We start from the raw sequence: 14,551 nt of genomic DNA, 5'->3' as shown, positions 1-14,551 counted from the left end.
ATGCTGTAAGCAGATACGTAGCAGTACTGTGGTATGACGACAGCGCACATATAACAAACAACTGAAGGCGCCCATAAAGTTTTAATCACATTTGTTGCGTTGAAATCATGTATGAACCAATCTTTCGAATGTTCAGTTGGAATTATGTTACAGTCAAATATCAGACATGCAGGTATGTCACATCCAATATGTTGCACCACTGTGATCATAGGAAGTGCTTGAAAAAAATTTATGTATTTTGAACCTTATGATATATCGAGTGCTTTGAGAATGAGCGCAAGCGTTCGTAACTAGTCACCATCAAAGATTATATAGAACTGTGACACAAAACTAAACCTAAACCAATAATAAATCTGTTTGCTTATCTGTGTTCGAACACACTATCTCCAAAATTACTGAACGAATTCTCATGCGGTTTTCGCTAGTAACTTGAGCATAGTTTGGCGTGCCGTGTAGGCTATATTTCATCAAAATCGGATCATGAAAAATAAAAAAATACTCATATATCTGATACAAATTTCTATATGTATGTTCCAAATCTCCTCCGAAACCACTGAACAGATTTCAACCAAACATGGTAGACATATCATTTACTGTCCGGAAAGAATTGCTGTGGGTGTAAGAACGACCTACCTATCCCAGAGATAGCAGTGGGATTGAAAAAGAAGTGTCGGCCACGAGGCGTGAATATCCAGACTTTATCCTATAGTACATGGGAACGAGAGCACTTAGTGACTAGCAGTAAACTTTACACATAATTCCAAACCTTTACGAAATTACTTCTCGCTACATCCCCACATAATGATGAAAGGAAAAAAGTTTGTTGCTTACTGCATTTTCGCTGTTCACTTAGTAAAACTGTCGAATCAGGCATTATATCATTACGTTTACGTTCATTGTTTCTTTGCTACTAAGTCTATTCGCGACACATTTAGCAGACAGTATTCTCACATGCTTCTAAATGCACGAGGGTTGCCTAGAAAGTAATGCATTTCATTTCTTTCTCAGCCGAAAACAATGCTACGAATGCGAACCGTTACGTATGTATTATTTGAAGTCACCTGAGAGAGCGCACCAAGTTTCTGTCACTTCCGACACATAGTGCAGCTGCAGAACAGTTTCAGGATTGCGTCTGAAGGTGATGTACGTTACAAGCAACGTGCCGTCATTGAATTTCTCACTGCACAGAAAGAAACTGTAGTGAATATTGAAGAACGCTTTTGCAAAGTCTATGGAGCGTCTTCTGTCAACCGAAGTAGTCGCTGGACGAGGTGTGTCAGGTCGTCAGAAGGTGGTTCGGCGAGCCTCCACGATTTCTAGCGGTCGGAGCAACTGTCATACCTGATATAACCGACCTAGCTCTCTCGGACTTCCACTTCTTTGAGCCATTACAAAATGCCATTCGTATAAGACATTTTGAGGACGATGAGGAGATGAGTCACGCAGTGAAGCACTGGCTTCGCCACCAGGTCAAGGACTGGTACCGATAGGACGTACAGACCATTATTTCTCGCAGGAGGAAGGCCATAGAAAGGGATGTATATCACGTGAACAAATAGGGTGTGTAGATAGAGCAAGATCCTTTCGTGTGTGCAATTGTCATTACGTTTAATAAAGAATTGTTGAAGAAAAAAGCTGTGGATTGCTTTCTGGGCAACCCTCGTTCCTATAAAATTATATCGCTGTACGTCATGCAGCTCAGAAAACATGAGGGGAAGGAATAGATAGACAGTGAGAGGGAGAGGAGATGGATAGAGAATGGGAAGAAGAGCAGAGGGACAGAGAAAGAGGGACGAGGAGATAGGAACGGATAGGGGGAGTAGCAGGTGGGCCGGCCGGGGTGGTCGAGCGGTTCTAGGAGCTTCAGTTTGGAACCGCGTGACCGCTATGGTCGCAGGTTCGAATCCTGCCTCGGGCATGGATGTGTGTGATGTCTTTAGCTTAGTTAGGTTTAAGTAGTTCTAAATTCTAGGGGACTGATGACCACAGATGTTAAGTCCCATAGTGCTCAGAGCCATGTGAACCATTTGAGTAACAGGTGGACAGAGAGCGTGGCAGGAGGAGATGGACAGAGAGAGTGGGTATTGGAGGACGTGGACAAAGAGAAGGACGAGGAAGAGATGGACGGAGAGGGGCTGAGGAGAAGAATAGAGAGAAGGGGAAGAAGGGGATGGACTAAGAGAATGGAAATAATTACATATCAGGGCAACGCCAGATACTCAGTTAGTAAATGAAAAAATAAAGTGATTTACTAGTCCCTTATGCGAATAAATACTGGTCATTTATCCCAGTCATGCTGAGGATATTAGATTAGGGAAGGAGTTTTGCTATTTGGGGAGCAAAATAACTGATGATGGTCGAACTAGAGAGGATATAAAATGTAGACTGGCAATGGCAAAGAAAGCGTTTCTGAAGAAGAGGAATTTGTTAACATCGAGTATAGATTTAAGTATGAGGAAGTCGTTTCTGAAAGTATTTGTATGGAGTGTAGCCACGTATGGAAGTGAAACATGGACGATAAATAGTTTAGACAAGAAGAGAATAGAAGCTTTCGAAATGTGGTGCTATAGAAGAATGCTGAAGATTAGATGGGTAGATCACATGACTAATGAGGAGGTATTGAGCAGAATTGGGGAGGAGTTTGTGGCACAACTTGACTAGAAGAAGGGATCGGTTGGTAGGACATGTTCTGAGGCAGCAAGGGATCACCAATTTAGTATTGGAGGGCGGCGTGGAGGGTAAAATTCGTAAAGGAAGACCAAGAAATGAATACACTAAGCATATTCAGAAGGATGTAGGTTGCAGTAGGTTCTGGGAGATGAAGCAGCTTGCATAGGATAGAGTGGCATCGAGAGCTGCATCAAACCAGTCTCGGGACCGAAGACCACAACAACAACAACATCCCAGTCATTAGTTATTAAAGTTCCTGAATTAATTTGTGGCCTCGAGTGTGTCATGTTCTTTAGTCTAATTAATTGTTTTGTTGGTATTCCCCGACGGTGGGGCAGCACACACAGAGAGGGGACTCAGACCTGAGTGAAGCGTACTTGCAGGGCGCCAGCCTGCTGCCGGGCGCGCAGCCCATGTCGCCGTCGGAGAAGCTGGGCGCGGGCCTGCCGCTGCTGCAGCGACTGCGCATGCTCAAGGAGAAGCAGGAGCGCGAGGAGCGCAAGCTGCTGCCCGCGTCGCCGCCGTCGCCGCCGCCGGCGCCCGCCCCCGGCGAGCGGGACCGGCCGGCCACCCCCGAGCGCGAGCACGAGGTGCTGGGCGCCGGCCTACCGCTGCTGCAGCGCCTCAAGCTGCTGAAGCAGAAGGAGGAGCGCGCCGCCACCGCCGCCCCCACCGCCGCCTCCGCCACCGCCACCGCCGCCACCGCCACGGCCGGCGCTGCCGCCGCCGCCGCCGCTGCAGCCGCTGTCGCCGCGCCGGCTTCGGCGCCCTCCGCCTGCAGCCGCGGGTGCGTAGTCGCTTCCGTTGCTCACTGCTCCGCTGAAGCCAAATGAGTCATGTTACTCTCGCAAGGATACGTCACCAACGTGGCCTCATATTTTAAACAGAAAGAAGCACAAATGCAAGTTATCAGTCCCACAAATCGATCCCGCTCGAAAATTTTACCCATAATTCTGATAGTACGCAGTTATGTGCTTTTGAATGTATCACTTTTAAACTACTCACCTGTCGTTTGTCGCTCACTACGATCCACTGAAACCGCTTGACCCTTTCGCTGCTGTCGGCCTGTGAATACATCCCACTAGGCCACTCCCCAGGTGGACTTGTATACAGACGCTGCTTGGATTTTCCTACAGTACCATGGACCTCTGAATGCGTCCTAATTCATCGATTTCTCACAGCTCACAACGAGTTACTTCCATATCTCTACAAAGAAAAAAACCTTTCGCCTATTTATCATACAACGTATGTGCTTCATGACGTGCTATCAGTTGCAGAAAACCTCTTTTCCATATCTTGAATCGCTTATGAGATATCATTGATATGACCACATGATTGTGATGCTCAAGAACATGAATGGCCGCGTCGTGGGCCACCGTCCTTCGGATATAAAAACGGATAATTCAAGAACGAAATGATATATTTAAGTTAAAATGAACAGTCGAGACTGTTTATTGACCGGTTTCGGATTATGTAGAAGCCATGTTCAGAATTTTTGGCCCCATGTGGCTGGTGCTGGCAGCTCCTCGGCTTTCTCGTGATATAACGATCCTAAACAGTGTACGAACGTGGTATCAGGAGAAAACAGAGGAGCCGCCAGCCCCAGTCGTAGGGGGCCGCTGCAATGTATCAGCTAAAATCAACTGCACGCAAAATTTACGCAATGCGTTTTTACCTCTGGAAAATCTTTGAAATTTCGCGCAATGTTTTAGTTAATTTTACGCAGCACAGTAAGTATGCCATATAAAGAAAAGAAATTCATTCCTCTACGAAGCGAACGTATCGCACTGAACGATGAGGAAAAAATCAGTTTTTTTCCTGCAATAGTTTTCTTGAAAACGAATGATTAATATTTCATACGGGCTGGAACGCCGACTCTCAGCACAGGTAACAGCATCTGGCGAGCAGTACAGCCATAACGTAAGCCACTTAATCACATAACTCAAAGAGCTCATTTGTAGCAACGAGATGGTTGCTTCCTGACCGCGAAGTACTGTACAGTGGACTGACAACCAGAGCGCTCCTATTCGTGGTTTTTGAATACGATGAAAGAGGAGATGGACATATCTGTCAAACAATTTTTTGAAATCTGGCTATAAAACTCATGTTAATTTACGTGAAAGATAGATCAATAATATGAGTACATAATAGTTCAGCCTCAAGCATATACAGGGTGTCCCTGAAGTGTTGCGACGAACTTCGAGGGATTATAGAGATGGACGCAGAATAGGAATCCGTCTCCGGATACGTCATCCAACGACGCTACACAGCGTCGAATTTAGAGCTGCCAGCGCCTGCCAATAGACCGTCCTTTCTGGAGCAAACGTGATTCTGCACGCTGACAGATTGTCGGCGGAGCGTCTTGCAGTGTGGTTTGCTTTTTCGTGATAGTGACATTGTCAAGATTACCAGTGTAAAAGACAAAGGTAGCTGCTGCGTAGAAAAGCGTTGTCTCCTATGAATGTGGTGCTCTGCTGCCTCAGTGGATGAAGGCTTCAAACAGGGGTTCCATCCACAGTTTACTTTTCTCTTGGAATCCTCTAAAATCTCCAATGCTTTCTACGCAGCAGCTAGCTCTATCTTCTCCAACGGCGATCTTGGCACTCAGTCACGATCACTCAATAACAAACATTATTGCGACACTCTCCGACTACGATCCGTCAGCGTACAAAGTCATGTTTGCTGCATAAGGTGTGGTCTAGTGGCAGGCGCTCACGTCTACAACTTCGACGCTCTGTAGCGTCATTGGATGACTTTCTGGACATAGGTTCCTACCATCGATTTGTTCCTTAGAACATCCTCTACAACCCCCCCCCCCTTCCCCCCAATGTTTGCCGCAACATTTGTGGGATACATTGCTTGGTTCAATATTACTTTACCAATATTTTCGTTAATATTATGCTGCCTTAATGTACAAACCTTAGCAAATTAAGAATTATGATGAAATCTAGTTAATTATTTTAGATATACAAATTAATCTTGTCATTTACGCTGAGGAATACCGCATCTCCTGCAAATGCACGTCACTTCAACAGAGTCAGCTTCAAAATGGAAAGCAGACAACGCACGGTAGCGATGTTGCTAATTAAACAGCACCACACAACTTCTTTAATGAAATACTCATAAGTTTCACTCATTTACACTCCTTTTATAAAATGCAACATAAAATTGTTCAAAGAAAGATCTCTGGCACCACCTACAAGTTAGAAACCGCGCACTTTGACACGACAAGCGAAGTATGTTACCAATGCTACAACAGCATTTTTCAAACGTCTTATGCACTCCACTGTGCACTACGTCGCAGTCACTCGTTAATCAGCTGCAGTGGGGCAGAGAAAGTCACAACTGGTGTTTACACATGTTTTAATGTATGTCCAGAAGGTCATAATTGTATGCTATCAGAATAACGGTCCAGATTTGCGAGTGGGATCGATTGCTGAGGCTGATGTCTTGCAAGCATGCTTTTCTTTTCCCTTAAAATAGTGGTCAGGTTGATGATGTTTCCTTGACAAATTCAGTCACCATCTTGTTATTTCATAATTTCATTAAAAACCAAAGTTATTCCTTTTGATCCTGTCATAACGATTTGTAGCATGGGTGGAGTAGTTGTCAGTTTCCCAGCACGGTAAGCCTAAACTGTAATCTTGCTGGTGCGGATGACCTATGGTTTAAGAGAAGAAACAGGAGAGGCTCCGCCTTGTGCTGTGTCAGGTATGCTTCTCAGTCACGCGATATGATTTGCGATACGACACATTAAATAAATATAATGCAGTGCGAGAGCTATCTATCTTCTCACAGGAGTGATATGACAAGCAACAAGACACAGCAGGTGGCAACCTCCACTAAGCCAGCCTTTGATTCGAGACATGCTACAAATTAAGAACAAAAACGTACACGCACACACACACACACACACACACACACACACACACACACAAACCCAAGACTCAAACAGAATATTTACACTGGTTGTATACATATTAACTAAGTCTTGATGTGTTCAGCTGCTCAAAGTTATATATATATATATATATATATATATATATATATATATATAGAATAGATATATATATATATATATATATATATATAACTTTGAGCAGCTGAAGTCTAATTAATTGTTTTGTTGATATATATATATATATATATATATATATATATATATATATATATGATTGTTCCATCTGACATCTCCGAAAGAACAGAAAAAAATGGTTCAAATGGCTCTGAGCACTATGGGACTTAACTGCTGTAGTCATCAGCCCCCTAGAACTTAGAACTACTTAAACCTAACTAACCTAAGCACATCACACACATCCATGCCCGAGGCAGGATTCGAACCTGCGACCGTAGCGGTCGCGCGGTTCCAGACTCTAGCACCTAGAACCGCTCGGCCACTCCGGCAGGCCTCCGAAAGAACAGACACCACACACACACACACACACACACATACACACACACACACACACACACACACACACACATATATATATATATATATGGCGATGACTGCCAATTATCTGCTCTTTTTGCATGTGAACGAGGCTCGATCTCTTACAGAAATTGGCGAAACACCCGCGAGTAATGAGGTTAATGGGCTAGGGGCACTACGTTAGTAGGGTGTGGATAAGTTGAAACTTCGGGTCCGACTGGAGGCGTGCTAGAGTAGTTCGTGTAAGTGCGATGACCATTGTGTCCACATGGCGCAGAGAACAGCGTATCTACCTAGTAAGCAAGAGACTCCCGGTCCGGCACAAGTTTACACTTCCCCTTTGATTTAAATCAAAGCCCTCTCGCAGCCAGTGTCTGCAATACGTCTGTGTTTTAATTATATATACGTTTATACAGTGACACGTCCTGTATTGTGCGTAGCGTCTCCATTCTAGTGGAAATTGTTGTCCACGAATCACTAAGCATCACAGTTGTCGCGTGGTATCGCAGTGGGCGGCCGAAAATGAAGTGTTCGATGTTCTCCTCCTCTTTACATTGTTGTGGGGGTTAGAGATCAGCTGTAATCGGCGGAAGTTCACTCGGAAACACCGGTAGTGCAAGCGGAGGCACAAATTGGTGACCAGGGACTTTCTGTGGTACATACCAAGTTAGTACCACGGTCGTGCAGGGATGCTTGATATCATATCGGCATAATGTCTTCCCCCAGACTTCAGGATAGACACCACTTACTCTTCAACGAGGCTCTCACCTGCTGCCACACGTCTTGCACAAGGTCTGTGTAAGGAGTTTGTCCGTACCTCTTTGCCTCATGGTGGATGACAGTTTTACAGAAAGGATCGGCAATTTCATTGCTCTTGGTAACATGATGCCCCTTTACCTACACTGTGGAGATTTTCTTGTTACGGCGGTGCAGTTCTGCAATAATGTTTATCATCTGGTACTTCAAGTAAGTGTTGATACTGTTGATCACATGATTCTCTAAAAGCAGCAGTGCTGATAGCAAATTTGTCGGTGTAACGACTTTATCTGTATGTAAGACGCTAGCGTATTTAAGTCCCTGTTGTATTAAAGTGAGTCCCACTGTAAGTACTGATACATACGGAGGGAATTGGCCACTATGGCATGTCTGTTCGTCATAATATGCGTTTCAAAGGCCATTTGTAGTACATGATAGATCCGCATAGAGACCGTGAGCATGTTCTCTTCCACTTAAAGCCCTTTAACAATTGCGGGCTCTTATTAGGCTCCATGTGTGGTATATCCATGAGAACGTCTAAATATGTTGTCGTATTCTCATAATATATCACGAAACAGCGTGAAATGGCTGCAACACACGTTCATATATTTAAAATCAGGAATTCACACATTGGCAAGAACAGTGAGTGCAGGGCTATTACAAACGATTGAAGCGATTTCATAAATTCACTGTAGCTCCATTTATTGACATATGGTCACGACACACTACAGATACTCATAAAGTTTTGTTCGGCTGAAGCCGCACTTCAGGTTTCTGCCGCCAGGCGACAGGAGCCGAGAAAGCGTATGTCGTGCTTGAAATGCACTCACATCAGTCAGTCATAACAGTGCAACGACACTTCAGGACGAAGTTCAACAAAGATCCACCAACTGCTAACTCCATTCGGCGATGGTATGCGCAGTTTAAAGCTTCTGGATGCCTCTGTAGGGGGAAATCAACGCGTCGGCCTGCAGTGACCTAAGAAACGGTTGAACGCGTGCGGGCAAGTTTCACGCGTAGCTCGCGGAAGTCGACGAATAAAGCAAGCAGGGAGCTAAACGTACCACAGCCGACGGTTTGGAATATCTTACGGAAAAGGCTAAAGTAGGAGCCTTACCGTTTACAATTGCTACAAGCCCTGACACCCGATGACAAAGTCAAACGCTTTGAATTTTCGGCGCGGATGCAACAGCTCATGGAAGAGGATGCGTTCAGTGCGAAACTTGTTTTCAGTGATGAAGCAATATTTTTTCTTAATGGTGAAGTGAACAGACACAATGTGCGAATCTGGGCGGTAGAGAATCCTCACGCATTCGTGCAGCAAATTCGCAATTCACCAAAAGTTAACGCGTTTTGTGCAATCTCACGGTTTAAAGTTTACGGCCCCTTTTTCTTCTGCGAAAAAAACGTTACAGGACACGCGTATCTGGACATGCTGGAAAATTGGCTCATGCCACAACTGGAGACCGACAGCGCCGACTTCATCTTTCAACAGGATGGTGCTCCACCGCACTTCCATCATGATGTTCGGCATTTCTTAAACAGGAGATTGGAAAACCGATGGATCGGTCGTGGTGGAGATCATGATCAGCAATTCATGTCATGGCCTCCACGCTCTCCCGACTTAACCCCATGCGATTTCTTTCTGTGGGGTTATATGAAAGATTCAGTGTTTAAACCTCCTCTACCAAGAAACGTGCCAGAACTGCGAGCTCGCATAAACGATGCTTTCGAACTCATTGATGGGGACATGCTGCGCCAAGTGTGGGAGGAACTTGATTATCGGCTTGATATCTGCCGAATCACTAAAGGGGCACATATCGAACATTTGTGAATGCCTTAAAAAACTTTTTGAGTTTTTGTATATGTGTGCAAAGCATTGTGAAAATATCTCAGATAATAAAGTTATTGTAGAGCTGTGAAATCGCTTCAATCATTTGTAATAATCCTGTACAAATACAATAAAGAAACCACTTCAGAAAATGACACGAAAAATATTGACAGGTACTTAGAGAAAGATAAATATTACTTGTAAACTACTAAACAGGAGATAGTAGCAAACTGGTTGACGACGAACCGTTATACTAGAGGCTAAATTCTATCTGCGGGGTAATGATTTGAAATTAAACACAGCACTGAACCCATGAGAGAGCGGTCGAGGTGACAAAGCAAAGGTGGTTGCAATGTCTTCTTACCTCAAGGCGATCCAGATGGTTGCTTTCAGCATCCAGCAAGCTGAAACAATGCACAGAGCAGTTGTTTTCTCACATTAATATGATCGCAATCCACCGCCGCTGCCATTGCGCGTCTCTGGCCAAGATAATAAACAGCAAAACTGTAACTGGACTCTATGCGGTAGATGCTTAGTAGCCGAATATGATATTTGCTGGGGCCTTTCGAACGCATCACTAACTACGACCGCTGATTTTCGAAGAGTAAGTGTCGTTGACATGGCCTAGGAAATCGGAATGAGTGCACCTCGGTGAAGCCAATATTACACGACACACCTATCGTATACAAGTCAGCACCAGCGCCACAAGCGCACAAGTCTGGAACTGCAAACTTTTTCGTTAGCTATGTTACGCAATACACCTAACATCCAAGCACATCAAGGGTACATATTTGGAAGGACAGGTTTTTTTTTACGTCGGTTAACTCGCTGAGTGTGAAAGTTACCACTTTTATGTAGCTGGTATCCACTCGTATCGACACTTCTGATGGACATAGTTTCGTATTTTTAAGCAGTTATTGTTTACATTCTGCACCTATAATGAAGTTACTTTATTATTATACAGAATTATCGACAAAAGTTTTCGTTTTACGTCATGCTGATGCAAGAAAATGATTATCTATGTTTTTCTTTTTCACAGCATTTTAGATACTGAGGATGCAATTATCTACGCAACATTTGCCGTGACAGTGTCCGCCCTAGTCTTTAGGAGAAGGGCAGGAAAACGAAGTAACGATAGCACTAGCAAGTCGGTTCGACCCTGGCTGGGCAGAAGGGACGAAGGCAGGGACATATACTCCCTGTTAATCAAGGGGCTGAGGCCCGAAGATGCGTAGGAATATAGGAAGTTCGTCGGAATGGACGTTAATTTGGTTGTGGGGCGCTCAACTGCGTGGTTATCAGCGCAAAATGGGTGTGCCTTGTCGGCCGTAGCTAACGGGATCTGCGCTGATGACACAGTATTGAGGGAAGCTATATCACAATAGTGCAACAGCAAAGATACAGACTGGCTTTTACAGTCATGACTGGTCGCGGCTGGCACAACTGATCTAAGTTTTGTTTCTATACTCTCAACTTTATTCTTTCTAGAATACTGAAATAACACAAATGATGTAATCAAATAAATCACACGCGTTATTTTTCCCAGTTAAAGTGATACGAACACATATAGAAACTAAAATTACATACACATTAAATTAAAAAATAATTTTAGAATTAAACATTTGTAGACGTACCTTATTACGGTACAGCGTATCTATAGCACCGTACAGATCTTTTTCCTTGCTGTATGCCTCAATAAGCACGCTTGTACTTTCTTTGTTTCACATCATTTCTACACAAAGAAGCTATGGTTAGATATACTTTTCTCAACAGCAATACAAAAAAAAGAATTTTCATTTGTTTTATTACCATATTTTACTCATTGAAATTTTTTAAATATCTCTCGCAATAGCTGAAAGAGTCCTTAAGAGCTCACTTATTTCCCGTCTACTGACCACGCGTGAAAACAATAACAAGCAGAACGCCCACTCGAAATGCTGCGCTCTGCACATACTGACGTACAGTTCTACTGTGCACGAGCGGATCCTCGGCGAAATAGAACGGTTCCTATTTCTCCACGATATATAAACAGTCTGCTGAAATCGCAGCTTCACCCTTTCTGCCGCTAGTTGGCAGGCACATCTGACTTGTGTGTCATGGAATACCGGCTTAAGCTTCCGACGTCAAAAGATGTTTCCTACCAACTGCTGAGATGGGCAGTGATCAAGTTCCGTCTGCTCCGATATAGAAAGCGGATAAAACCTGATTTGATGCCTACAGGAATCAGGGCGGATGTCTTCCGTACCAAGGCGCCTCTTTGAAGAAGAAGGAGCCGTTCAAATTTTTAGTGGACTCTAACGGTCGTCGCCATTTTCATGAAAACAGTACCTCCTTTCCTGTAGATCGTAACACCGATCAGATTCTTGGATCCTGCTCTCCAGTACTCAAAACATTTGACTACCATTGTCTCCTTTCCCTTCAATTCTTCTTAAAAGGGTTAATTTGCATATTAAGCATTGCTAAAGCCGAAATAAAGTTTTTATCATAATCTGAAGTGCACCGGCATGTTAGTTGCAAAGAATGAATCCATATTCCGTTGAAATAATGTATCTTTGAATAAAACTGGGTTCTCTGGCTTTCTTAATTGGTCTTAGTAACGTCACCGTTGTGCCCATTGTTTGTTTTGTAGTTTGATTGACATTAGAGGTAAACGGAACCTCACAGAGCGGAATTAAGCGTCACCGTCAGATGGTGATTTGTTCACTCTAGACGGAATATCGGCATAACGTTTAGTCAGTGCACACAGTCCTCAACACACAGTATGAGGTTATGACTGACCATAGGGAAGATAAATATACTGAAGGTCTCCCAGTAATTACTAAAAAAAACGCATTCAGAATGTTATTAAAATTAAACTAAAAGAAAAATTATCAACAGCAAAATAATGTCTAATTATACTGAAATCAATGTAAAAATAAACACTAATCATAAAAATAAAACTGGACAGAAACACTAAAGAGCGAACCACTCGTCAAGAATTATTTGATAAACAAAGAAGGAACCTAGAAAATCATTATAAATAAGTATTTTAGCATTAAGAAAAACCAAAAGAACTAAAAAATCATTAACATGAGGCTCAATTACAGGCAGTAAACTAAGACAGGTGACAATCGCAGATTTCGTTGTTCTCTATATGGAGTCCAAGCACCCTTTGAACGTTACAACCTGCGCTTCACCATAATAGTTATTTCCCGGCGCTGCCAAATGATAAAGTAGACAACAGAAATGCGTACCGAACACATACTTTCTGCCAAAAGGTAAAAACCTATAAGTATGGGAAATGACGTAAGATAAAACTCTTCACTCTAAAGCTTCGTAATGAGCGTGAATCCATGGGACAAGCGTGATTGAAGGAAAATGAGGTTGGCGTTGAATGCTGAAGCTAAAGCCTCTATCCCTACTGAGCCGGCTGCTGTGGCCGAGAGGTTCTAGGCGCTTCAATCCTGCCTCGGGCATGGATGTGTGTGATGTGCTTAGGTTAGTTAGGTTTAAGTAGTTCTAAGTCTAGGAGACTGATGACCCCAGATGTTAAGTCCCATAGTGCTTAGAGCCATTTGAACTATTTTCTATCCCTACTTATAAAATTACCAGCCTCTGTTACACGTACTGCCTTCTCTATTACACTGTCCCATACGTTCGTTCCTGCCCCACCATGCTGGTATCATGTATATCGTTTTATGCTCACAGGTGAACCGGTGGCAGCTGATTAGTTGCCTATCTGTAATACGTGTAAGATTTCCGTTTCTTGCGTCTTCGTTCCATAGTTCTTCTAGTCTCGCCAACAGACATTCTGTTCTCAGAGTAGTACATGGACACAACATAGTAGACATCGCACGACTGAACTCAACACCATTTTCCGGAAGTTTGGCATAAGACTGCGTCGAAAACCATACGGGACCTGAATTTATCCATTCTGTGAAGACTGGAAACAGTTTTAAATGTCAACGGTTTTCCTACACCGTATTTGGTCTGGTAATGTGTTGTGTTTTTGTGGTTCCATATTTTTGTACACAACGTAATAATCAGTTTTACTACGTATGTCATCATTTGGTAATGTAGCCGGTCGATACTGAGCGATACGGGAGCAAAGGTCATTATTTTGTCAGGTAGGGCGGGAGGAAATGCAACACATTGTTGGCGGTGGATTGGGTTCCTTCCTTGTGTGAGGTGTGAGTGAAACATTGGTGGTTCCACTATCAGTCATTTATTGACACATAAGACCCTTTAAACAAACAGATTAATACAGTGTGTCTTAACTCGATCAATTCCTCGCGGCAGCGGTGCGGCGCGAGATTGTGCGTACAGATTCCAGTGACTGCTGACAACGGCGACGCTCATGTTGCAACGGAGCGCCAGGCGACATATTCGTCCATACAAAACCCTACCCGTGAACCACTGCGGCGGCGGCGCGATCTTCCCCTTGTGAATTCGCTCGTTGCTTTATTTACAAGTGGCTATGGCGTGGTGCGGAGTGCTTCGTCCCGAAATCGAATCAGCGACCCTCAGGTTCGGCGTCTTCTGGAGGTGTTCATCAACCTCTAGGTTCACAGGTGACCCATTTGGTGAGGCCGCACTCCCTTCGTCCTCACCAGTCACATGGTTAAGTACCAGACGAATTTCTCTCTGGTAACATCAGCGATGGCATCTTCTGCGTTGAGCTATTGGCGCGGTCCGAGAGGCTACCATAGCGGGCAAAATTGTAGGAGAAAACTCAATTTGGAATATATCCGAGAAATGACTGATGACGTCGGATAAAAGTGGCTTCTGAAATGAGAAAGGCGGCAGTGGAGAGACATTTGTCACTGGCCACGTCAGACTATCAGAAGATCCAAAAGAATCATTCATCAGCCACCTAGCAATTA

The 14,551-nt window shown here is 43.8% G+C and overlaps 1 protein-coding gene across 1 annotated transcript in view; it reads left to right on the top strand.

Moving 5' to 3' along the window:
* Positions 1–14,551, top strand: part of LOC126419513 (uncharacterized) — a 730,476-nt gene that overhangs the window by 571,664 nt on the left and 144,261 nt on the right. The window contains exon 14 of the mRNA XM_050086703.1: positions 3,054–3,317. Coding sequence (XP_049942660.1) covers positions 3,054–3,317 — 264 coding nt within the window. The remainder of the gene's footprint in view (positions 1–3,053; positions 3,318–14,551) is intronic.

This window comes from Schistocerca serialis, chromosome 9 (assembly GCF_023864345.2).
Source record: "Schistocerca serialis cubense isolate TAMUIC-IGC-003099 chromosome 9, iqSchSeri2.2, whole genome shotgun sequence".
In the NCBI taxonomy this organism is placed as follows: Eukaryota; Metazoa; Arthropoda; class Insecta; order Orthoptera; family Acrididae; genus Schistocerca; species Schistocerca serialis.
Note: the sequence above shows the minus strand (reverse complement) of the source record. Positions and strands in the feature narration are given on the sequence as shown.